At 46.1% G+C, this 26,790-nt stretch overlaps 1 protein-coding gene across 1 annotated transcript in view; it reads right to left on the bottom strand.

Moving 5' to 3' along the window:
- The window catches only part of LOC144153501 (uncharacterized), a 209,572-nt gene that overhangs the window by 159,792 nt on the left and 22,990 nt on the right, over positions 1-26,790 (bottom strand). The window contains exons 3-6 of the mRNA XM_077685137.1: positions 22,380-22,610; positions 13,355-13,531; positions 11,187-11,387; positions 3,060-3,248 (exon numbers count right to left, since the gene is read on the bottom strand). Coding sequence (XP_077541263.1) covers positions 3,060-3,248; positions 11,187-11,387; positions 13,355-13,531; positions 22,380-22,610 — 798 coding nt within the window. The remainder of the gene's footprint in view (positions 1-3,059; positions 3,249-11,186; positions 11,388-13,354; positions 13,532-22,379; positions 22,611-26,790) is intronic.

The raw sequence follows: 26,790 nt of genomic DNA, 5'->3' as shown, positions 1-26,790 counted from the left end.
AGAAGCTCTCGCCACCACTGATGTAAGTGATGGGTTTGGTGAGCGATGTCCCGTAGCAACGACGTCCGCAAAGCAACAATGAACCGGGGAGGGCTCGTAACCTCGTCAGACCAAAATGCTGGTGGCACGTTGTAGCCTTCTGGTCACATGTCGTCGGTTCTTGGCCGATCTGGATCGGCATGTCATGGACTCGGGACACGGGGCGGGGGGGGGGAGGAGTCGTGGAGTGCTTGTAGCTGTGAGGCTGGGCTTCCCGACGCGCTTCATGGACCCTCGATGATTCCGCCGATGCCGTTGAGGTGCGAAGCTGGAGCCAGGACGGGGATGTACCAGCACCTCACCAAATGTAACGTGGCGGCAGAACAAATGACTCGAACCATGGTTGAAGATGAAGCGATGTATTAGAAGGTAGATTGTTCTATGTACAGTATTTACAAGGCGGCCATTAGAGAGCCATCGCAGGGTCCACCAGCACTTTCTTCATCGCCATCGTCGCTGTTCGTTTGTGATGGCTCTGCGGGGTGTTGCTGACCTATATGTTCCGTGACAATATTGTGCCTTCTTTGCTGCAGTTAGAGCCACTAAACAAGCTACGCGTAAGAGTAACGTCACTAATGCATGCCGGCAGCCATTTGGATGCCTGTCGCCAGGGTGGCCAGCTTTTTGCGCCCACTTGCGGCCGACCTTGACGGGCGGAATTGGTCCTGGCTCCGCCTGGCAACCATGACCACTGTGTTTAGTATTTGAGGATTTCGAGACAGCGCGCTGATGCAACAGGGTCCGGTTTCGTTACGCTGGTGTAACTTTTTCAGTGGCTCTAGGTTAAGCTCTTGGCACTCAATAAGCTAGAGTCACTAAATAAGCTACGCTTTTCTGGTGGATGTAGCTTAGGCTATGACTAATGTCGTTCTTTCCCAGCGAGCGGGAAGTGAAGCATGCGTTTTCTTCCTTCCGGCCGATTGAAACAGCCAAGTACAGAGGAGCGCGGCATCGCTATTCGGTCTGGGGCTGAAAAACGCACTCTCAACGTCTTCTAAAGTCGCACCGCGCACCTAAAAGTAGGTTTTTATCGTAACACACGCGCACACGACAACAGAGGGGTACCAAAATATCAGCGCCCTTGGGTTTTCCGGGTACACAAATGTCACGTGACGTGGTTCAACCAATGGCCGCTATCGGCGGCATCCTACAATGAGAGGAAAGAATGCCGATACTCTGAAACCTGATTTAGGGGCTCCAGCTCGAGTATGACACGAAGGCCGTTGAAAGCGGTGCTCTGTACCACGCGTGGAAACCACTCCGCATCTGAGAAACTGTTTGACATTGCGCCAAACACTTTATCTGCAACGATCGGTCCTCACAAGATTCCTTTTCATTCCTGCAGTTACTACCGCTCCCATAGTATAAACCAAGAGGTGTGAGGGGCCCTCTAGCGTGGAATTTGGGGTGGTAGCGTCCCATGCTCCCGAAGGAGACTCACGCCTGCAACAAACAAGCTTGCACGAAACAATGGGGAAGAGGATTGCACCAGGCGTGCTTGACAGTGTTGACGATGACGCCTGCCAGGAGCAAGCTTCCGCAGCTTAGCATGGCACTGATGTACAAAAAGCAATACGGAAACCTGCGTTTGCTTTAGAACATGTTGTGGTATGTTGCCCAAAATCATAGTGAGGAGTCTGGGTGCCTCCCACAATGCATCCTCCCGCTCGTTCCTGCCTCAAGAGGGATAAAAGGCGGAATTCCTGTACTCGTCACCGGAATGCTTGTGAATGGCGTGGTAGAGACAGAGAGATCCTAAAAGCCCGTCTGTTTCACCGGCTAAGCTCAGTTGCAAGAACTTGTCTAAGCTCCAACAAAGGAGAATTGCAAGGTACAAGCTGTACTGTGTCTCAAGTGCCACGGATGTCGGAGTGGGCGCTGTGGGCCTTCAAGATGTTCAAACAGTAGGATTTTGTGACGGCTTCTTCACAGCACACTCGGTAAAGTAAAGTTGACTGCAACCGAAACGCTCCACAATGGGGACGCGTTCCAGCAGAAGATCATGGACGCATAGGTGAGATTCGTGTAATCCATCTTAATTCAATGTTTTTATGGCGATGTGTGCAAAAGAACCAAGACTCCCTGTAGAATTGGTGCTTGATAGACAAAGGAAACCAAATTGCTGCCGATGATTTCAGTAAACCTTGGTAGCCCCCGAAATGCAATGTCATGGCGGTTCATGGCAACGTGTTGGGAAGTCTTCAGGAATCTCGGAGAGCAGTTGCTGTAGAGGACTATGCCGCTGTGCTTGCCGCAAACTTTGTGGGGCGACTTTAAAATAAAAATGACTAAAACCTTTAGGGAGTACCTGGAGAAACGCATTAGAGAGCACAACAAGGTTCATTTAGAGCACCGCGCGCAAGGTCAGTAGCCGGGGAGCTTGTGGTATGGTGCAGCATGGAATAGAATTGTGGTGAACGACATCTTCTAGTATGAGCATCATCCTTGCCTTTCCTGTCGACATTACTGAGCCCTCTGCGTACACGAATTTCCGGCCGTTGTACCCTTTTGCAGCAACATAAAACTCTGTTTCAGTGCAAGTGGTGGAAGGTCGGCCTGTTTCCCAGTTCCGGTAGCACATAGCTGACTCTCGAGTTGTGGAGGCACCGCCACCGGGGGATTGGAGGGCGCAGCCGCGTACCTCGATGAAATTTCGCTCTGCGCCGTCCCTTGGAAGTTGTTATCATGACATTAAGTTTTGCGCCTTCAATATTTGCCCTAGTTGATTATAAATTCATGGATAGAGTAGCTACAAAGAAGCAGACTGGCGAATGAGCTGAACATCATAATGGATATGAAAAGGTATGAGTAGGTAACCAACCAGATGCTCAGAGAGAGGTAAAGAAAGTGCTTTTGCCGTGCTTCTTTGTACTCGTTGTGTTTTTCGGGCTCTAATGTTTAAAAAAAGCATGCACCAACGTACCCAACATGCGTTTTAGGGATAAACATCTAAACACGTTCCTCGGCGATACACCAGCAGGGAAATTAAAATTTGACAATTTTAGTAATGCGCATCTCACCTATGCAGGTTGGCGGTTGTTCGTCCCATGAGCCGTCATCCTCGCAGACAAGCTGATCGGTACCATGCACGCGGAAGCCAGGATTACACTCGACGAACGCACTGTCTCCGGGGGCAAAGAAGTCTCCGCCCGAGCGCTCTCCGGTCACCCGGCCATGCTCCACGTCGAAGTCGTCACAACCTCCCTCCGCTGCGAAATAATTAAATCAACCTTTATTTCAAATTACACCTTCAGTTTCTTCTGGTCAGTGTGCCTAACATATGCTTAAACTACTGTGCAACCCCTTCTGCAGGTGTTTGTGCCTGAACACTTTTTTAAAATAGGAATCTAAGAATAGAATATGAGAGCTTTTAACAGCTGCATGGTTGTCCTGCGAATTTGGATAAACTCTCAGGATATATCTTGTAAATAGCAGCCATCTAGGACATATACAAAACTCCAATCATCTGCTGAGTGTGAACGCTCCCAAGGTTCCCTCTCCCAAGTGCCATTGAGCACGTGCGATTTAGAGACGGGAGTCTTTTAGGGGCGACTTAAACGGTAAAATTTTCATTTGCGTCTCTGACTGGCCCTTGAATCAGCCGTGTGCGCAAACGGTAGATAAAAGGCCACACAATTCCACACTTCTAAATCTGCTGGCAAAGTTTATACTTTTCAACATTGTTGAGCGAAAGAAAACAGGCGTATTTCCGGCAAAATATCAATAGATTTGCAGTGTTCTTTTAATTAAAAATACACGAGCGCTTTTTCAAAATAGCAGGCAAAAAAAAATAGGTCTCGAAAGTAATATTTTGACCCAAAAATACAAAAAGCACTCGCGGGCGCAGATTAGAGCGGCGTCGTGGCGGTGTACTAATTTTTAAGGGGCACCGAGACAAAAATTTAGTATCTTCTGTTTACGTAGCGGTAAGTGTTTAATAACGAATTTATCACGTTAAGAAACTTCATTTATTGCGTGACGGTTGTTTAATTACCGTCTTTTTTAATGCGGACAGTCACAGATTCGGTTTCAGCGGGAGCCGCGAAAGGACGGACTTGGTATAAACAAAGCTGCGCAAGAGACTGTCGGATGGATATCACAGAGCAGAGCTGCTGTAGCACAGTCGTTCCCGCGTCGTAGCACGGTCGAGTTCGCGTAGGCGGCAGTTTTGGTAATGCCCCCTACGCACTTATCTCGTCAGCCGCTCAGTTAAAAAAATTGGCTCCAATCTACGCTGTGAAGGTGCTTGGAACGCGAAGCCGTGAACAAGCCCCACAACAATTCCACAATCGACGTCCCTTGTATTCATACGCGGCTCTAGAAAGAGTGAAACCAGAGATTCTGCCAGCCGTTACCTGGAATTCGTGAAGGCGCCGTCGGGAACGCAGCAGTGTCAGCCATGGCTGGGCTCGAGCGGCGGACACCGCCGCTGTAGCCCGGCCGTGCGCCGGCAGAAACGAAACGCATAGGAGCGTGTTTCGAAGGGTGAAACAGCAAAACCTAGCCATCATAATGTGCTAGCACGGGGCTACACCACCCCGCGACACCAGCGCAGACACCGAAACAATCAGGCCTGCGAGCGCAGTGATTCCCATTTATGCAGATTTAAACTAAATTGTCTCGTAAGTGTGAGAATTTCGAAAAAGCTGAGGGAAGTTCTATAGTCGCTATTTATCAGAACCCGTTTCTCCATTTGTCTTTTGTAATACCTGTTAAAACACAACCGAATTTGTATTCAGCCATTTAGAAACCGCAGTGGCATTCGTGACAAGCAGTGCGCAAGAGGTGGCGTTTCTCTAGCGGCATTATGTCTGTAAGTGGTCTCTACATTTTGTTTTCCCGCCCTGCAAACCAATCCTTAACGTATCTTTGCCGTACGACCACTTAATTTTGTCGGGTAAGGTTACCCAGGAGGTGCTGTCGAACAAGTTAATCAAGCCGTGTAAAGCAAGCCCGCAATGGACGAGAAGCTGCGCTAAAACATGCCAGCACCGTCGCTAAAGCAGACGCAAAGCCGACGGAAACGTCCCACTGACGCGTCCGCCGGCGTAAGCATGGGGAACGCTGGGTATTAGCGCCCTATCGCCGCGCCATCTACACTGTGCTCCGGAGTGAAAAGCGTCCTACGCCTCCCCAGTCGCGTTGGGAGTTTCTTGCCTCGCAAGCCATGAAAGAACGGTTGGCTGGTTGAGGTAGAAAGCTTTGGTTTAAAGAGCAATGCGGACTAAGGCTTAACGTGAACTTGATACAGGTGCCGCGAGTGCAAATTGCTGCCACGGCTAGAGAACGACACGGGATGCTTAATGCAGTGGGTGGGGAGACGCGCACTGGGAGCAGCCTGCCGGTCTGCCTACAGGTCTGCCTAAAGATGTGCTTGCAGCGGTAACAAACTATCATTCGAGCTACCTGCACTGGCTGGGCCACACCGCTGCCGTGGCCGCCGCCTGCGCAGCGACCGTGCGGCTCTCTCAGTGCGCTCTTTGTGTCTCCGGCGCATTCTCGCGTCCAATGTAATAAAAAACAATAACAATATTCCGCCTGGAATTGCTGTAGAACTGAAGTTGCGGCCAGCTGCCGGGTAAGCCAACGAAATCCCGGCGCCTCGGTCGCCAATGATCGGATCTTTCGTTGCTCGTGAGCAAAAGTTTCGACCTCCGATCGCAGCGCTGAGCAGGCGAGAAACAACGGCCGTGCGGAAGCTGCCAACACAAACTCGTGATCTGTCTGCATGTTGTTTATTTACTCCACATCCAGGGAGTGTCGATTGCGCGTGGTGTTCCGGTGGCTGTTTGATTAGGTTTCCAGTATTGAAAATTGATTTTAAATATGTTATAGGCTCTTTTTGCCACTGATAATTTCCAGTGATGTATTTGTGTTCCCTCCAGTCTATGTCCCAAGTTATCTTGCCTTCAAAATTACCCGCCGCGGTGACTCAGTGGCCTAAGGCGTTGTGATGCTCACCACGAGGTGGCGGCTTCGTTTCCGGGTCTCGGCGGCCGCTTTTCTGATGGAGGCGAAAGCACAAACGCCCGTGTGTACGACATTTTGGCGCACGTTAATGATCCCCAGGAGGTCAAAATTAATCCGGAGCCCTCTACTACTTCGCGCCTGATCATCGCCTGCGTTGCGTCGACGCGTGAAACCCTACAATCAATCAACCAATCAAACAAAGAATCAATAGCGTTCAAAATTTTGTGTCAGAACTCCTTCAAGGTTCCAACAGTAACAAAAGATTAGACTAGATGGCATGAGAAGTGAAACGCCGAAAAACTGAATTTTAGCAAACCGCCTCTGTGCTTATCGCGATTTCAGAAAAAAGGGCGAGGGGGTTGGTTGAGGGAGGCAGGAGGGAATAGTCTTTTATGTGTCAGAGGCGGCTCAAGAGTATCGTCTTTCTGGGACATGTCAGCGAAGTGAGCACATATGCGACTGATCTTTTAGCTTTTAGAAGCAAAATTACCGAAACGGTGCCACTGGTGGGTTGTTTAAGACGTTAGTGTAGAACTACTAGTTTTTGCAAGTACAATGAACGACTTAGGTGTAGTCCCTTACGACTCTGTGGTTTAGCCGCGGTTTGGGTTTCTGTGAAATTAGTATGCTGTCGTTAGTGCTGGATTTTTTGATTATCAACGAATGGCTACAGGCTAAGAACTAATACAAGTTTGCAATTTTCTATAATCAAGAGCAGGGCTACTTCCTATTTGCCTAGACAATACAAGTGATCTTAAAGTGTTTGACAGAAGTACCACATAAGAACGTACAGTTATCCGCGGAATGCGCAAAAAAGAGAAAAGAGCAGATAAGATGGCGACAGCTTCACACTCTTCGCCACAAAAACTAGTGTCAATCACAAAATTCTGCTAGTTATCTATATGGTGTGGTGAACTTATTTCACAGAAGGCTTATCCATGTAAACGCGACAAAACCGAATTGTTCGCTTTCAGTGAACCTTGCGTGTGGAATAGTCGATTTGTGTAGTTACGATGCATAAGCTTAGTAAACAAAGGAAGGAAACAAGCCTCTATTCCGCAAGAGAGCATAGAAAGGAACAGAGGTTTTAGCGACGTTTAGGGCCAGTGAAAACTTGTGACAATATTCATACCTCTCCTCCGTAGGTCTTTTTTTTTTCTATTTACAGCATTTCAGTTTTCCCATGCCGCGCATTAGAAAGAGGTTACAGGTATAGGCACCGGTCACTGTACTGAAGGCGACACTCAGCCAGAGACACCCAGCGACACCTTAGGTAGATACGTGCCACACTAGGTCTGTCAGCGCGCGCCAGCACGTTCGTTACAGTGTCGCGTTCTTTTCTCGCCGCATCGGGTCAACAATGAGATGCTTAGAATAAATTGATGTTTAAAATAAATTGATGTTTAAAATAAATGGCGCTCTTATACATTATTTCTGCCACACAGTGTGGGAGGAGGATTTTGTCGGTTGAACTCGTGTATGGAATGGAAGGTCGAAACAAATTTGCGTGACACCCAGAAGGGAAACGCATGCGCGGGATAGCTCACGCGTCTTCTGACTGGCCCGCACAAATTTTTCAGGACCTGCTAGTTTTGGTTCAAAAGAAACACAGCATTATTATTTTCGAGTCCCCTAAAGACGATCTTTTGTTTGGAAATACGATATCAGACGTTGCGTGAAGTTTCCGCGCGTTAGCCGGTGTATGCGAGTACACTTGTCGAAGTACGTTGTTGACTGCACAGAAACTTGGGCATAACATTTGAATTGGATGTGGTACTGGGCAAATCCAACAGTACAACATTCACACTTTTTTTCTCTGAATGAAGAGCCATGACGGTAATGAACGGAACGCGCCATCGAATACGACGTTTCGAGAGCTCAAAATCCAGTTTTCATTTCGAATTCATGACTTCGAATACAACAATGCGAATATTACAAGGGTGTCTATCAGTCACAGTGTGTAATCTTTTCATATCCACTTTTTCGCTTGTACCGGAGCACCGCACAGCCCATATCACCGTATCCATCCTTACGGATGGGGAAAAATGTCTAGCTCTGTGTTTTTTAAGGGTAGAAAAACTGCGCAGTTTTTCCACCCTTAAAAATGCAATACCAACTAGCCCCCGCTGTACATAGCTTTGTGTCTATGTTGGCCCCTCTACCAATACACATTACAGGTTTCTTGGCGCAACCCAGCACGCCAGTTGGATAAAAACAAGCCGCGAAAAAGCGAAACTCTTCGAAAGAAGGCTGTTAAATAACTTTCATTTGTATGAGGACTTCGCAAGGGGCGGAGGGCGAGGGGTGAGCAGGATACCTAAAACGCATAATAGAAATATTTTAGAATATTTATGTTTGGCAATATCTTTCTCTCTCCGCTAAAACCTCTCGTGTGAGAACTCTAGTAGACAGTAGTTGTAACGCTTTTGTTAACTTCTATTTGCAGCAAAAGCTTCAACCTGAACAAAACAGATAGTTGCAATGCGGACATTCGGTCTTTCGTTTTGCTTATGCCAGCTTTTAGCGAAGCCGATGTTATCTTTCCTTTTCTTTCCCATTCAGTCGATTAGACAACAGTCTTTGACAGTGTAATATGCAAGAAAAATACAGATAACATCGGCTTTGATAAAAGTTAGACATCAGCAAAAAGAAAGACCGAATGTTCGCATTGCAACTATTTGTTTTGTTCAGGTTCAAGCTTTTGCTACAAATAGAAGTTACTAAAAGCGATACAATTACTTTCTAATAGAGTTCTCACGTGAGAACTTTTAGTGTAGAGCGAAATATATTGCCAAATATTGGGCTAGTTGGAAGTGCAAAACAAATAGTTGCACTGCGAACAATCGGTCTTTCGTTTTGCTTATGTCTAAGTTTTTTCGAAGCCGATGTTGTCTGTATTTTTCGTACCCATTACGTGGATTAAACAACAGTCTTCATAGTTTATTATCCAAGAAAAGCCAATGATATATCATGATATTCAATAGCTGAAGAATCATTTAGGAACATCAACGCTAAGGAGTGCACCACATGTTGTCTGTATCAAATACGGCGGTAGCCACGTGACATAACAGATGTACCTTAGAGTGGAACCCCTAGGTGATAAACTACCCTGTGATAACTGCGTATGAGAGTCCACAGTGTGAACAAATGTACTCCCAATTTGTACTTATGCGAATTTACAGCCAACTAACCAACCTTATAACAACCTGCTTGTGTTTCACAGCAGCACGTAATCAGCTCACTTACGCTGCTTTTAAAATGCAGTAACCAATGCATAGCTACGGCTTCGTTCCCGCAAGGAAGAGAGAAGAATCTGCGAGGAAAATGCAAAGCCTTCAAAGCAACCTTCACAGTGTGCCGGCCTACGGCTCGGCAGGAGGGCGATATTATTACACCACAGATGTCTTATTTGGAGGCTTCTATTTTCTACAACATTTCTTTCTGTCATCGTCGTAGTATTTTGTAGGTATGCGCGGTAGTAAAGTTATGCTTGACGCCTTTACGAACGCACGTTCGAGGGCGATTAAGGCTATCGGCGAGGCCCCATAATGACCCAGAGTTGTTCGCGTCTGCCGCGGAAGGCGCTGAGGTCGCCCAGCCGAAACTTGTGTATGCTGCGGTAGGGATCGGCAAACCGTAGAGCATATTAGCGAGTTTAAGCTGACCAGTTTTCAAGGTCTGCTCCGCTCCCATAGCAAGCGGGCGCACCGTTGCGCATGCGCGGTGTGCTTGGCTACAAATGGCATTGGCTCCAGTTGCGCTGAGCTTGCCGCCGGTACCGGAGCAGACCGTCAAAAAGGTTCACCTAAAACTCTCTATTATCATAGACTGCAGAGCAGAGAGATACGACCGCGACAGAACGACCGCGACGTTCACTGAGGCTTTGGGATGTGGTGTGAGGGAGAACCCTAACTTTAGGCTATCGAGGTGACGAAGAGGCGGCTGGAATGGTGGTGGAGGAAAAGGAGGGAAGAGAGTGGGACGTAGGATGAGTAATTTACCGACTAAGAGTTTAGAACAGGAGGGGAGGGGTAAACAGGGGTGCAAGGGCAGGAAAACGGGGGAGCGATGTGGGTTTAAAACCGGGGGGGATAACTCATTAGGTTAGTGAAGGGTAGGGAAAGCAAGTAGAATAACACAGGCAAGTCGGTTAGTGACAAACGACGTCCAGATACAAAGGGAGGGCCTCTAATCATCATCATCATCAAACTCGATTGTACGGTGGCTATAAGAAAGGTAACATTTGATTGTGTCACAACTATAGCCGTCGCACACATTGCCGCCGTTTGTGCTGGGAAGAAATTTTTAAGTAGGTTCCATTATTTGTCCTCGTGTTCTTCCATGCTGATGGTGGGAGGCAATTTCGTTTTACTCCAACTTGCCTATTAAAGTAGAGTCACCGTATCGGTTCGTAAACCGTTGTGCCACGTGTCGTTAGAAGAACCGGAGCTGAAGCGTCGTGAAACAAAGCCTCCTTATACCTAACTGAATCAATACTCGATTTGTTTTTTGTCGAGGTTGAATTCCACCCCCAGAAAATTCATATCTCTTCTTTAAAGAGCTGTTTTACTCTGGCTTCCTCTTGGCAACTCTGTCCCTCTGCTACTACATTAGTGGCGAGTCGCACTACTGCTGTATTGTCGATACCCCGCGATACTACACGTCTGCCCTGCTTTTGAAATCTCGGACTGCAATCTAAAAAGACATTCTGGTAGAGAGCATGATTAGGGGAATCCTACCCATTAACCATAGCTGCCTAGCAGGTTGATGAGGTACAAAAATACGATGGCCGGGTAATGAATATACTGACGATACTGACGCTTCGTAGCGTGCATACGTGCCTACTGGTTACCCTTCGGGATAGGCATGATGATGCGAGGAAATAAAAACTTTTGTTACACTTCTTGTGGAACTGAGCGCTGACCTCTACCGGTGTCCACTACAGGACGCCTTCATATCCATCTCTACCTACACGTTGACTCAAGCTTATACTTCCGCATTCTAGTCGGCTATGGAAAGAAGGAAACTGGGAGCTATTGGTGCTTTTCTGGGTTGCTCATAGAAACCAAGTCACCATCTGTGGTAAAATAAACTGCTATTTCTAGATCCATGACCACCCATTTCGCTAATCATGGTCAGCCAAAGTTCGTTTGTCCGATATGCTCATGGAGGCTTACGCTTGCACTTTGGCCTGGCGTGGTCCCAGGTTCCATTGGCACCACAGCGAAGGAACTCTTCGCCGACCAGCTGGTATCCTTCTTCGCACACGTGGTACAATGCTGTGTCCGGCGGGCAGCACTCGTCCGTGTACCTCCTCCCGTTCAAGATCATCAAGGTTTCCACATTGGAACTACGACCAGGGTCCTTGCAGTACGTGTCTGCGACAACATGGAAAACACACCGCCAAAGCTTACCTCAATATCATTTGGCAAAGTTTTTCTTATACAAGAAAAGGTGCCGGCAAAATCAATATTCATTTACGTGCGCATTCCAGCATTAAAAAACCTTAAACAAAGTTACCGTTACCGGTTGCGCTGCCATTGAAGATTTGCTTCACCAAAGGACTGCAAGGACTTCAGGCGTCATTTCTGTTCAGCATCAGGAGAAATTGGACAGGAACACCGGCTTCAACTGAGCAGCAGAACCTTCCTTAATGGTCATTGCATTCAACACGGGATGTGCCGCGTAGTGCAGCATATTTTACCAAGGACTGCACAGGTCATGTGATAATGTTGGAAGATTCGTTAGGAGAGCTGTGAGGAAAACCTGCCCCAGTACTTTTTTTTAAAAACGTTCAATATCTGAACAGACTTTATATTTTTTTGGCAGGAGATCTCATGCAGGTGCATCACGCTTCTGAATTACAGAAACATTCGTGATTCTAGGTGATGTATCACCGCTAGTTCTGAGAAGCTTCTGCTTAAGCTGGACAAATGACTACCTGACTTTTAGGATTAGGTCCGCCTGTTATTACCTTAACTTAACACCCTTACCTTATGAAGTTGCTATACATTCCCATAAATACATAGCACACACAAGTAGAATATAACTTTTCTTTCGCTGTGTACATTACTGACGTAAGTTGCTACAGTTGCAGATAGTACTTGAGCGGCAGTGGTAAAACGGTAAAAATCAGCCAGTCGGAAGCGAAGCAGCATTCTACCTGGAAGGAGAACATTATTGATATTTTATACATGCGGTGGTTGTGTATGTGGTTTGGACGTTTTGTTATAAATCAGAGTATTTTCCCGAAAATTGTGAATTTTGGTTTCAAATGAGAATATTTTTGAAAGATCTCAAAGGCTATTTGTACATATTACAGCTGTGGCTTATCTAGAATTTCGAAGAGAGGCATGGGGTCACAAGCACGCAATGTAAATATATTAGCGGCCGCTTACATTGAACAAACTGGATATTGCTCGAAATATAATACACAGTTTGACATATGCGCTTATATCTGATGATCTGCTCGAGAGCTGTCATGAGTGGCCCACGGATGAATTTGGACCGCCTGAGTAACTTGGAAAAAAAAGATCGAAATGGTTTATCCCATACAGTTTCAGTAGAGCTCTAGAGTCAAACGCTTGTATAACAAAGCGTGTGGGACCGCGATAACTGTTCGTTCAATACATCAGTTCTTTACATTCGTCGCGAAGGTCACTGACTCCCTATCAAGCAGATAAACATATTGAGATAAACAATGTTTATTTACATCATATTTAAACCCTAACAGGCGAAAAAAGTAAACAATGTTCCGCAGAGAATCATGATGTACGGAATGCACAACCACCGCCGACCTAATGCTGTCGAGGTTTAGGGCGTGCTGCGCCGCGAGGTCGGGCGTGGCAAGGTTTATATCCGCAGGGCGTCAAATGCCACTCAGCATTCGCTGGTGGTCATAACGCCTGGATCTTTTTCAAACTATTTGTTCCTGATCGCCTGATCTTTTGCGGCGTCTCTTTTCTCTATAATGGCCTCCGCGTTGGGGGCAGTTGTGAGGTGAGAGCAAACCAGAACCTGGTCGTCCACCAAGACGTAATTGTAAGTGTCGAGTAGGCCGGGTGCACCAAACAGCCGATACGAAAACGCCCGGTGGCTCGGTTTCGGTTCACTTCTCCGCGTTACCACTGGTGTTGTTAGGCACATTTGTATTCAAACATTTCAGCTTTTATGAGCGCATAAATTTTGTTCTTAAAGAGCTAAATTTGCTGTAGTGGTCATCGGTGTAGTGGCCTTCACAGCACATAGAAAACGCAGGATTCAGGCCAGGCTATATGGCATGCTTCGTTGTACAGGCTATGTTGTATTAGAGACACTCGTAGTAGCGTTGTTGGACTGTACCTACCTTTGCAGACGGGCAGAGGGGCGCTCCAAGTGCCGTCAGGGAGGCAGGTGGCCTTCTCGACTCCGGAGAGAGCATAGCGGTCGTTGTTGCATCTGAATTCGACCTCATTTCCAGGGGTGCAGCAATCGCCGTCGTAGGCGCCCCTATCAATCTCCGGATCTTCGCAATCTTGAAATGCTGGGGAAAAGAGACAAAATATATTCCCCCATCTTTCTTTTTCAGCGCGCGATTCCAGTAATATGAATACGATTTTAGTATAAACTTGTATACGAGAATAGAGTTTCAAACACAGAATTAAAACTTGTTCCTACAAAGCTTCCGCACAAACTGATAAATTCTTACCTTGAACAATATACTCTCTGAAGAAGGAATCCCTCTGTATTATCTGAGGTAACCCAGCGAATACAGCCCGAATTTTTTACGAGGAGTGCTCAGAGTTCTCGTTCCCGCTGAATTCATCTGAATGATTTGTACGCGTATCCACTTGATACGGTAGAATATGTTCGAGCGAACCTATGCTATTAACATTGTTTTTCCTAACGATCATGCCTACAGGACGGCACGCAGATGTTGTTAGCAGGTTTTACCAGCGAACACCTCACAGCCTGCCTAAAGCACAAGCGATGGCTTAAAATTCTTGCTATTCCAGGTCAATTATCAGCAACTTCTCAAAAGTCTCGTCTTTATACACATGAGCGAGAATCTTTCAAATCATGCTTTTCTGACTTATGAGAAGAAACGGCATGGTGGTTGTATACGATAGGGTACAATCTTCTGGTGTGTAAATTACGCGTCTGTAAGAGAGGACATTTTAGAAAAAATGAACAATTACGTCGACCTCGGCCTAGTAATAAGTGCTGAATAAAATCACGCAAAAAAGAACTAAACGCACAATAGGTGTGAGGTACGAAACATTCACAAAGACGCATGTTATTCTGAGTACTAAGCATCCTCAACCACTAATAATCTGGCGTGCAGCCAGTGGTTTTCCTGGTAATTACATATGGGGCAGAAACTCGGGGACTCACTAGGCGATTTGAAATGAGGTTAGATATTCCCCGCTGGCAATGCACAGAGGAATGTTGGGGGTCACCATTAGGAATCCGAAAACAGCAGAGAAGACTAGGAAACCAACTCCTGTGGAGGATATGCACATCAAATTAACCGATATAAGTAAGGTCATGCGTATGAGCATTGGCAGGTGCACTCTCCTTTTGAAGGTGTGGCTGCCAAAGGGCCTTCAATGAAATACTAGCATGCCAAGGACTCGGTAGGAGGGATGATTTCCAAAAATTCTAGAGGAAGAATTGGAGTCGAATAGCACAAAATAGACGTGGCTGCAAATATTTTGGAGAGGCAGTCCTCCTGCAGCGGACACAACCAGCCTAATGATGGTGAAATAAGAGCGGAAGCTTTACTTGCCGCTCCTCCAGGATTTTTGGGGGCTGCTGCTGTGGTCGTCTGGCTGGAGCCTTTGGTTGGTTTCACAACACAACCAGTCCGCTCTGGACTCCGAGTATCGCGTCTTCGACGCCGAGCTAACTAACGTTTTAGAGACGCTTCCTATTATCTAGCACTTTACGCAGTGGATGCTATCCGGCATAGGCGCCACGCTCACTTTGGCGTGGGGGGAGGGGGGGGGGTGGAGGCTAGGGTGACGAGCTTCGCATAGGCGAGTGGATATAGCTTTTGCCATTCCGTACGTAAGTCCGACAGCAACGCGAATTCAAAATGAAGACTTCTTCGTGTACAATACATTCAGTATGCACAGCGGGCTGTAATTTCTGGTTGACTACATTCGTGACAAGACAACACCGTGGATTGGAGAGAGAGAGAGAGAGAGACAGAGAAAGTTTTGTAATGTTGACTGCCAAGGCCAATCGTACAAGCACCAGGATTTACTACGCTAAATGGGGATGAATACAGTGCTGAGGCAGCATTGAGAGGGCAAACAACAACATCAAAAATATTATACAAGAAAATTTCTGAAGCAAAGTTCTGACAGAAACAAAACGTGAAAACGGCACTCGTAACGTAAATGCTGAATCAAAACAAACGTTGTATCACAGAAAATGGCTACATTGAATAAAGGCGTACAGGTTTCCCTTTGCACGTCGTAATTCCCCTATCCTTTGGATTCTCAATTTTTAACATATTTCCGCAACGCCCATGTTACCTTTGGAACAAGCTTAATAGCATTGTGTGGCACAGTAAACAATTTACATTTGTTGTCTTAAAAACGGTTGTGGCACTGACAGTACCGAACGAAACCCCCAAAAATAAGAAAATAAAGCAGTGCCGGTGGAAAAATAAATGAAGCCTGCACGAAACCAAGAAGAATACTGTCAATCAGTTGATCAGTTAATCGCCTGCTCATGAATGACAAAACATACATGTACGACAAAGTGACTGATACTGTTGTCTTGTTACAAAGGTAGCTAGGTATCAGCACGTGTCCAGGGACAAGATCTCAGCAGAAATCACCCATATCTGGGTCATCATTGACAGCATCATTTGCAAATATTCGCAGCATTCTTCCTAAGCGTGACTTAATCTCTTCTCTACTTGATGATAACCAATCTGATATTCTTGTATTCACCGAAACATGGCTTAACCCTGACGTAACCAACGATGAAATTCTACCGCATACCCATGCCTATACTATTTATCGCAAAGATAGAAGTGGAAAAAGAGGTGGTGGCGTTCTTTTAGCCATTAAGAAATGCTTACCATCCTTTATCATCGACACTAATTCATCCCTCGAAATTGTGTGGGTGGCTGTAATAATTAATTAAACCAAACTTCTACTAGGTGCTTGCTACCGTCCACCTGATGCCAGTTCCTCATTCATCGCCGATCTACGCAACAGCTTAAACACGGCTGTTAATCTTTGCCCAACGCATTCTATCCACTTATTTGGAGATTTCAACTTTCCGCTCATAAATTGGGATAACTTATCATTCATCCACTTGCCGAAGTTCAGTTGAATTTATAAATCTCACTCTCGATTTTAACCTGTTTAAGGTTATTAACGCACGTACCCGTGGTAATAACATTCTCGACCTTTTACTCACCTCTGCACCTTAAACAATCGGACCCGTTACGCACATAAGCGGCTTTAGTGACCACGATTTACTTCAAATAGCCATCAATGTTCAATTACCTTTTACGGGCGTCTCGACAAAAATAATACGCGATTTTAATAAAGCTAACTTCTCGAAAATAAATGAGGAACTTGAAACATTCTTTAAAGATACGCTGCTCCCTTCTTTTAATAATTGCTCCGTTGAAGATAACTGGATTTGTTTTAAGACTAAAATATCGGACCTCATTAACCAATATATCCAGTTGATATCGATAAGTAACGGCAAATCCAATCCTTGGTTCACTCATGCGCTGCGCAAGCTTAGGAACAAAAAGAAACGTCTTTACGGTGCAGCTAAACGTATCAACAGTGCTCCTGCATGGGAGAGGTATAAGCTGTGTTTAAAAACCTACTGTTCTACCCTAACTGAAGCTAAAAATAAATACTTTTCAAAAGATTTACCTTCTGTTCTACAAACGAATCCGAAAAAGTTCTGGCAAGTCATATCCCCTGACCGCGACTCAAATCGGATATCTTTACATAGTGACACCAACGCCCCCCTTTCCGATAATTGTTGTGCCTCTGCATTAAACGCATTTTTTTCATCCGTTTTCACTCGAGAGGATCATACTAATTTACCTGACGTCGATGAATATGAGTGGCAGTACATGCAAAGTATTGAAGTCACAGAAGAGGGTATTGCATGCCTCATCAATAATCTGAAGTTATCCACTTCTTCTGGTGTAGATAATATTAGTTCTAAAATACTAAAAAATACCATATCCGTTTCTAGTAAAATTCTTTGTCTAATATTTAAGCAGTCGTTATCCTCTGGGCAGCTGCGCAGTGACTGGAAAATAGGTAAAGTGGTCCCCTTATTTAAATCTGGTAACAGAAATAGCACGGAAAATTACCGCCCCATTTCATTAACCTGCATTTGCTGCAAGCTTATCGAGCATATATTAGCATCCCATGTTTACAATCACCTAGAGTCGAATCATTTCTTTTTACATAATCAACATGGTTTCAGAAAAAGCTTATCATGCAAAACACAGTTACTTGAATTCACGACTGACCTGCAGTTTAACATGAACAATAACCTACAGACTGACTGCATATTTCTCGACTTCTCCAAAGCTTTTGATCGTGTTGCCCATTGTCGCCTTATTGCAAAATTAACCGCTCTTCGCCTCGACTCCTTCACGCTATCATGGCTTCGAAATTTTCTTTCCAATCGTCAACAGTTCACAGTAGTTAACAATATTGCTTCATCTCCGACTTACGTTACATCAGGTGTGCCCCAGGGCAGCGTCCTGGGCCCATTGCTCTTCCTTATATACATTAACGATTTGCCACAAAATATTTCCTATCGTATTCGCGTCTTTGCTGACGATTGCATTATTTACAGACCAATTAACTATACTGATGACCACCTAGTGCTTCGAACCGATCTCAGCCTAATTTGTCAATGGTGTAACACTTGGCTAATGTCTCTAAATGTGTCAAAATGACAGGTAATTGCTTTTAGCCGTAAGCGCGACAACTCACATTTTTGCTACACTATCAATAACAATGAACTGTTGCATACCATTTCCTATAAATATTTAGGCGTTCATCTAACCGAAAACCTCTCATGGTCATCCCATGTTACAGCCATATGTGCCAAAGCATTGAAGACATTAGGCTTCTTACGTCGTAATCTTAGTTATTCGCCTTCGAGTATTCGTAAATTGGCCTATCAGACATTTGTTCGCCCACAACTCGAGTACGCATCATCTATTTGGTCCCCGCATCCTAACTATCTAATCGACATGATCGAATCGGTCCAAAGTAGAGCCGCCCGTTTCATCTCCCGTGATTACAGCCACCATTCCAGCGTAACTAAAATGAAGCTTGATCTTTCCCTACAGCCTCTAGTTCTTCGCCGCGATATCGCCCTTTTATCATTGTTCCACAAATATGTTTATAACTGCACTCGTTCCACATTACCGATCCAAATAGCATCAAACACGTCCCGAAGATTAAATAACCAATTAAGTTTTTCCTGTATCTATGGTTCTACACATGCGTTTAACTTTTCTGCGCTTCCTGTGGCCATTCGCCTATGGAATAGCCTTCCTGATAGCATTGCTGCTGAAAATAATCAGGAAAAATTTCGTCAACTTCTACACGAGCACTTGCAGAGCAGCACATATATTTAGGCATCATCTTGTTTCCTTCACTGGGCAATGTGTTGAATCGCTCGGGTTTTTAAATCTAATCTATTTTTTCCCCTTGCCTTCAGCTTTTTTCTATGCGTCTCAGGTGTACGCTATCTGTTGCAAATATGTTCATTCTTTTTTCGCATTTTCTACCGCCAAAAGTTATTGTGAGATTTGTACCTTTCATTTGATGTGGTTTGTTGTGCTTTGAACATTCTAGTACTTTTTGCGTTATTTCCCTGTAATGTACTTATCCGTTATTTACCTTGTTTTTCTCTGATTTTGCCTTGTGTGTTTGGTTCTTTACCATCTTTTCTGCCGAGTGTTGGCTGCTTGTACATTCTGTAATTTTCATGTAACCCCCCTTCTCAATGCCCCCGGGCCTGTAAGGTAATTTAAATAAATAAAAAAAATCTCAGTTGAGAGCATTTTACTTCAAGCATTGGTACACAGTTGAGCAATTATTACGGTATTTACGCTTATTTTGGTACTTTACTGCGCAAAGTTCCCATTCGAAACAAGGGCCTTAGGTTGCATGACACCGCAAGATTTCCATCCGACCGTACACAAAGTGTACACTAAGAGTTGCTATTGTAGAACTGTGTCACCGTGTTCTATAGTTGGTGCTCTTTCTGTGGCGCGTAACAGCGGATTCTGCTGCGATCGAGGAAGCCCTAAGTAAGATAAAATCACTTGGAGTATAACATGCAGTCGTTCTAACATTCTTTAAAGCAGCTCTAGAAATTTTTATGCACGGGTGGCTATCAGCAGAAATCGTCAATGCTCTTTACATCTTGTTCAGAAGCTCAAGAAAAATTAGGGAAGCGGAAATTTACGCGTAAGACTTGCCGGAAGCGAAGGTGTATGCAACCTTCACGACTATCACGAAAGTTTAAGTCCACGATTGCAGCCGATGTGCTTTTTATTCGCGGCTGCAACAATTTTTTCTCCATCATTGATGCTACGGGTGTTAGCTTTCATTTTTTGGACGTGATAGCAATTGGACACAACCTTTGTCACGTGTGACGTGCCTTTCTCACCTAAAATCAGCTATGACGTGTCTCTATAGTTTAGGGCAAGTGTTGCCACGATTCAAGCAAACGCTGGAGTATTTTTTTTTTTGGCCAATGCTGGCCAATTCCTCAAATTGCGTATGCTTGGCAGAACAGACGGGTGCCGGGGATGCTGGGTAAATCGTCTCGTGGCGCGCACACACGAACGCTAGGCATTTTCTTGGTTTTGTTTACTGCCGGGTGGTCGCCGCAGGGCCCGTTCTCACGTGCGTGCGCTCGGCAATTTCTTGGTATTTTTAACTGCGAACATGAAAAATTACGATTTGATAAACAGCTTCGCTGTTAAAACGGCCATAATGTTCTCTTGGACTGGCTTCCCACCCACGTAGATGTGCGAGGAAACGAAGCCTCTCGTAATGTGGACCGAGAAGCTCTTCCAGATGCTCCCTCTCAGAGACTGATTCCAGACCGCCCGCGCATTCTAAGGCAGACGATTATCGGTCATATCAGATACGTTTGAGTCCAAGCTGCCAACCTTGTGTTACTAAAATATAGAAAAGGACAGAGGTGTCGTTAGTGCTCAACGTCATCGCGTTTTACTGATCGCCTTTGAGTTTAACGCGTGGTGTGTCTGGTGACGTCAAACATTTCTTATGGACTTCCCAGTGCACGCGATGCAGCGGTCGGCTTTACATAAATAACTTCGATGAAGAGCTTGGCCGCATTCCTCCTTCGACCACATACTGTTCCCAAAAGACACTGGATAACGAGGAGGGACATCTAATCCGGAACCCTTTGAAGGACACAAACCTCTGTGATGTTTGGGGATTCGCTGCGAACAGTTTTAACAGGCGTTGCTCGTTCGGAGCAATTGCGGGCGCTCCTCGCAAGGCTCGGTTGGCCCGTTTGTTTGCAACTAAACTCAATTGAACTCGTGCGTGGTATTTGTTGACGCAAACCCGGTACCGAGCACCAGGAACTCGGTACTTCCTGAAACTATTGCCCTTCCTCTAGTTTTAATCGCAAAATTTGTGTACCCCCCCCCCCCCCACCCCTTCCATTGCACATACTCCAGGTTTCTACTGGAGGAGTTGTTCACTGGGGCAAGCTATTCTTTATCGCTGGCCTCTTTGTACCTGAAATCTCAGTTTCCATATGTGTCCTTCAAGTCACAACAAAGGGAAAACATATCCCCATACATAACACAACAGCAGAATAGTTCCTGCTTTGTCGAGAGTCTACCACTGTATCTTTGTCGGACACAGCAATCGCATGCAGAAAGTTTCTTCCCAACCAAGCTAATGAAGAGTGGAAGACGTGGGTGAATACAACTATATTTAACCAGTTTTCACTGCCGATTCAAACCAATGGAAAGAAACCAGCCACAGCTTTGGTATCCGCTAGGTTGCATTCAGTAAGCGCTCTGAAGTAATACTCAGCAATTACCTCCGTTACTAAACAGCATGGTATACAACCAATGTGTTCTCCTCGTAAGAACGTATGGGGCAGCACATTTGTGCTTCCTAAATGTAATAACCTCAGCCTAGCGAACCATGCACAGAATGGAAAGAAGGCTTATAGAGTAAGGCATAGGGATGAGACCCCAGCGTCCTGAAACACAGAAACATTCCTATAAGCTGAAATTTAACGTGTAGAATTGGAGTCGAGTTTTCCACATGACGGGCGACACTGACATCACGTGGAAGATGCAGGAAGAACTGTTGGTACTGGGATACAGGAAAAAGAAAAATCACCAATGGAAGGATAATAAATTCGGCTGCAAAGCCTGTTCAGACAGTTCTGAGCAAGTGTGGTTACAAGGGAGGCACTAGTCCTGCGGATGGCATAACAGGGATAATTGGACGTTAATATTGCCGGGAACCATGCCTTGTGTTTGCTAATTTAGGTTTTGCTTTTACCGCCCGGCCGCGCGGGGCTGAGCTATGTGTGTGCCAAGTGAAGCGCGTGCTCAATTTATTATTTTGTATGCCGCCCCTGTTTTCTCTTTTGATAGCGAGAGTGTTTCGAACTAACGTGAACAGCCTATAATATTGTTTTTTTAGACGAGAATGTTCTCTATGTAATTCGACGATTTAGAAACACTCTCGACGAAAAATAAATACCAGCAGAGCCGACGCCGTGGTTCAGCGTTTTTCTCCTCGTTTTTCGTTGCTTTTCTTTTTGTTACTAGTTATTTTTATGAGGCTTCAAAAGCGTTGCAGAAGTTTATACTATGAAATTCCGCCTACGTTTCACTCATTTTCTTTAATATTTGGTTGTTCTTCGTAACCATGAAGCTTAAAATGGTCAGGACAACCACAGGCTGAATCAACTGGTACAGCATGTAACCTAATGCAACAAAAATTTACGCTTACCAAAACCGCAACAATAGCGAGTTTTAGCTGACCGTATATCACGGTACGCTCCCCTCCGATAAGAAGCAGGAGCACCACTGCGCATGCGTGGCGCGCCTGACCGCGAACGGCATTGGATCCGGTTTCGCTGAGCGGGCCGCCGATGCCTGAGCGGACTGGCGAAAACGGTCAGCCAACACTCTATAATTTTTTCTCACAGGATGAAGCATTTCTAGACGCATTTGTAATACTTGACAAATATAAGTGGGGTAAATTGAACAAACCCTCCCAATGAATTTGTTCACTTGTAACTCACCTAAAGAAAAAATGCAATTGAAGACAGGTGGTCGACTTGCAGTACGGTGTACTTACGGTGGCATTCTGGCCTATCCAAATCCTTGGCCTCGGCTTCTTTCTGGTAAGGAACCCAGGTATCGTTTCCGTTGGGTGACGTGACGCACGTCAACTGGGGTGGTCCTTTCAGCCAGAACTGGTTGTTGCAATAGTAAACAGCCAGCCGATCTTCCTGTGATCGAACGTATCCACCGTTCTTCAGATCTGGAGGCGGGAGACTACAGGAAAGGTTTCCTGGAACGGCCCCCACTGCACAGGAAGTACGTGTAAAAAATAAATATTTTCATACTTCTGTATCAACAAGTGAGAACCCTCGCGTTCAGCATCTATTCTGCTTGTATGTACCCTGGGCTCAAATTCAAGAAACCATATGTTGCAGAAACAGTAATGGCGTTTTTTTTTGCGAGAAATTGCCTTATGGCATAAGGAAAAGTTTTCAAAGTCACAACATTGCACATGTTTCGCTCAAAATTGGAGAAGAGGCCAGTGCTGGGGCGCCTCATCTAGCACCTAAGATCTGGGGGTCACCCAAAATGGAGCGCTGTGTCTCGGAGGTGTTGCATTTGGGTGGTGCTAAGACCTGGGCCAGTTCACAACAGGTGTTCAACGTCCGCTTCTCACGCAGTAAGCACACAGAAGGGCCAGCTGTCCGCAAATGCTGAGTGATACTGGGCAGCCCAAGTGTCCGTAACTGCGGGGGTAAGGCCACCCCAACTCGAAGCCAACGCAGCAGTACCTCCTCCCAGCGAGCGAGCCCATTGGGGAGGTCAGTTCCACGCGGTCGATGTAGAGCATACTGGCGCTTTTCCTTTTCCGACAGCAGTTTTTTTATGGCGGATACTGGAAGCAGTGGCAGTGGCAAGGGTATTTAATGGAGGGCCACCGGTTATATGTTGAATTTTTAAGTTGGGATTAAAAGGCCCGTGGAGCTTCTTTTGTCGAACCATTTTTTGTGGCTGCCCCTGCAATTGTAAATTTTCCTATTACCGGAAGTCCACAGCCTTATATATTGTCTGTAACGCACTGAAGAATACACAAAAAACATTAGGAAGTTTCACCTAACGTGACATCTGTCGGAAATGCAGCGCAGTGACTCGCCGAAGGTGCTGTGGTACCGTTGTCTGCTTATTGCTAGCAGCCCTCACGCTCTTCTTTTCCCTCTCTCTCGCCTCTCGATGAATTGAACTGAGGTTTTGTCAATGCAACTCAAATTTCCCGCCTTCGCAGAGCACTCGCGCTTTCAGCCTAGAACAGTACGGGCGGGAGTTCCGTTTTTTGTGCTTGCTTTTATCTCGCACGTGCCGGAACTTTACAACGCAGTTTTTAACACATCGCTTTTTCTCGTCCCGGCAACGTTTTTCGCCGACTCTCGTACAAACCAACTCAACGAGCAATCCTAACTTACCGGACGAGGGTACTTCCCTATGATTAAATAAGGAAACGCACGTGCAGGTTTCTTTGAAATATATAATGGGGACATGTATGACAAGTGCCAGCGGTTCAGGAATTTCGAATGGTTATGACTACATGAACCGCTTATTCAAGTATGCTGTTAACTCTTGGCCGGAAGGCTGAATCGAGGGACGCGCCACTTACTCCCACACATCCTATAAGCGTGCCGCATGCCGGGAAGGTCAATATTTTCATCCTTAGCACTTACCCGAGACGTAGTTGACTTCACGTCCAAAACAGGCATTTTCGCTTGCTTCATATCAGTCGATCAGGCGAAAGCCTTTCATGGAGGGGAGCAGTGGCACATGCTCGGTCTATACGGCTTCCCGAAAGAATTTTTAGATTGCTTATGCTGGCTTACTAGTACGTGACTGCTTGGCGACTTGTAATAGCCGCCTCAGCGAGCGCTTCACAGAAACGCACGGGATCAGGTATGATTGTCCCTCGTCCCCCTCGCTGTCTGCCCGATGCCTGGACCCCTTCTGCTTCGCGTGGCGGCGTGCCCTTCCATCTGCGGCTTTACGCTCCCTGGTCGTCCAAATTAGGCTTCCTGCATATGCGGCCGATGTGTCCCGTTTTCTTTGGAATGAGCACAGGTACCGAGCGTTTATACGGCTTTTTTTTTTGGAGTATGGTGAGCTGTCTGGATCTCGACTGAACAAGGGCAAAAGAAGAGCGCTACTCTTTTGGTCCCTTGTTGCTGACCTTGCAGGAGGCCTAGAATGGGTGAGGTAAGTCAGGGTGCTAGGAATAATTTTTCACGCCTCTGAGGATGTTGTCCGTGAGACGTGAAAGGGCCTATTGGACACGGCCGACAAACGCATTGCCATAGCTTCATCTTTGGGACTTTCTCTCTCCGAGAGGAGCTATAATGTTATGTCGCCTGTTTCAGCTACACTCTACGTGGCGTGCACGGCTCGGCCGCCTTGGGACCTTACACGTCGGCTGGCTACAAAATTGTGCTCCTTTTTCTGGGCTGGAAAGACCGAGTAAGTTTCCCGTGCTTTGTTACGTGTGTCCCGTAGCATGGAAGGCTTTAGGTTGGCATACCTGAACGCGATGTCAAGTGTTGTAGTGTGGCGCGGTGTGTTAAAGCGGGTAGATGACGATGAATACCTGGGGGAGGGTCTGTGTCGCGGCTTTTTGTGTACTGGTCGCTCATTGTTTTATGATGAACCAATTACCAGGCCTACAGCCGTGCAGCCGACGGATCGCTATAGGGGCGTCACTAAAACACTTAGAGGTTCTCAGTCAAGCAACCGAGATTTGGATATTAAAACAACATCTGCAACTGCGATATGCGAGAAATTGGCTTATGGACAGTTGGATGACCGGCAAAATGAGAAGTCTCGCGAGGCCCGCTCGCAATAGTTAACACCACTGGCGGTGCTTCCTGCAGATGTTCGCGATTTCAGGTGGCTGGCTGGCTTGAGATCCCTGCTAACATGACCTCTTTGCAAGATTTGGTGTGTGGTTCGCTCGGCCCGGTGCTCGCAATGAGGACTCACCGAGACCGTAGAGCATGCTCTTTTTGAGTGTTGTGTTGCTGTCACATTCTGAATGTTACTTAGCAGAATGAGCTTAGGCTGGGAGCCCACACAAAATTCAGAGGTCCGTTCGCCAGCTTTCTGCTGTGTGTGGGTGCCTTTCTTGTTTGGCGCCAGGGAGGTGTAAAACCTTCTCAGGCACGACTGCATGACGTGATGTACCCCGTGTTGTGGCGCGTTCCTAAAACGACAGTAGAGCACTTGAAGCATGAACTGGTTGCTCCAGGGGAAGAATATTGTCTACTGCATTGGTAGAATTGATTTATCAAGGTCGCCCACGACACTGTGCAATAGTGTGTAGTCCTTTATGAAGGAGTAACACTCGCGTCTTGTCTAGGGAAGGGAATCGTATGTTCAGTGACCAAGGCGCTGTTCAGGCAGCCTAGCTGAGCGTGCCTCTACGTACCGAGTACAGAGTAGAACTGATGTGTGAGAACTGTTGTGGCTTTTATGTTGACGTCCACGCGTGAACTTTTGTGTTTAGGCCTTGTGCTGTGGACATCAGTGTAAATATCCTTTGGTGCATTGGGCCTAGTATTTTTGCGAAATTGTGTGCTCTCAACTTTTCTTCCTCAGGTTTACCTTGCGTATATCCTGTGTTTTGTCGACCCATTTAGTGGCTAACTACAGCGGGTTCTAGCTGTTAATAGATTTAATAAATTGTTTTAAGCGGGTATGCCGACAGGGTGAAGCCCAACGTGTAACATGGAACCTTAGATGGTTGGTCTTGCAGACTGGAGATGTTCTGAAGAAACGGGCAGAAGACCAGCAGATAAGTGCCTACAATGCAAACAGAGACAGTGAACCTAACTTGCCCTCATCCCCTCCACGGACACTAAAACGTTTGGGCTCATAGTGGGTACGCCATATAGGCAGGTCGGTGTCCGGGACTTTTGGAAGGAAAGAGGTGTCCGAGAAGCCCCTTATCAGTACTTATTATAACAGCTGGTTTTTATGCACTTTGACTAAAAATGTACATAGCCGTCAAACACACACGTCCCCGGCGCAACCAGGACAACCTTCTGGTGTATGCGCACACGATGTAATGGAAAATCTGGAAGCGGAGCTCTTCTTCTCGGGGGAGGAATAGTTATTGCGCAAATGGTCTTGACCCTTTATTGAGGTCCAAAATGGGCGGATGCAAATACGTTGCCCACAAATACATGGCTTGCGTGGTACATCAGCATAAGTTCTCAGTTGATGTGGGGGTGAGTGGTGCTTACTTGTAAATGGGGCGGCTGCCTGGGGTGGTGGAGGGGTGCCACCCCCAGCACCTTCTGCCGTGATTGTGCAAAGTTTTTGCGTTCACGAATGTACGTCACTTTTACTTGTCTTACAGGTGCCAGCGGCATTTATCCTTTCTTTTATCAACAAGTCATGATGTTTGAAATGAAACAATCGGGCCATGTATGTGTCCGTGGTAGAGCTAG

Source organism: Haemaphysalis longicornis, unplaced genomic scaffold, assembly GCF_048455015.1.
Source record: "Haemaphysalis longicornis isolate Haplotype H1 unplaced genomic scaffold, Haemaphysalis longicornis Haplotype H1 scaffold_9, whole genome shotgun sequence".
NCBI classification, from domain to species: domain Eukaryota; kingdom Metazoa; phylum Arthropoda; class Arachnida; order Ixodida; family Ixodidae; genus Haemaphysalis; species Haemaphysalis longicornis.
Note: the sequence above shows the minus strand (reverse complement) of the source record. Positions and strands in the feature narration are given on the sequence as shown.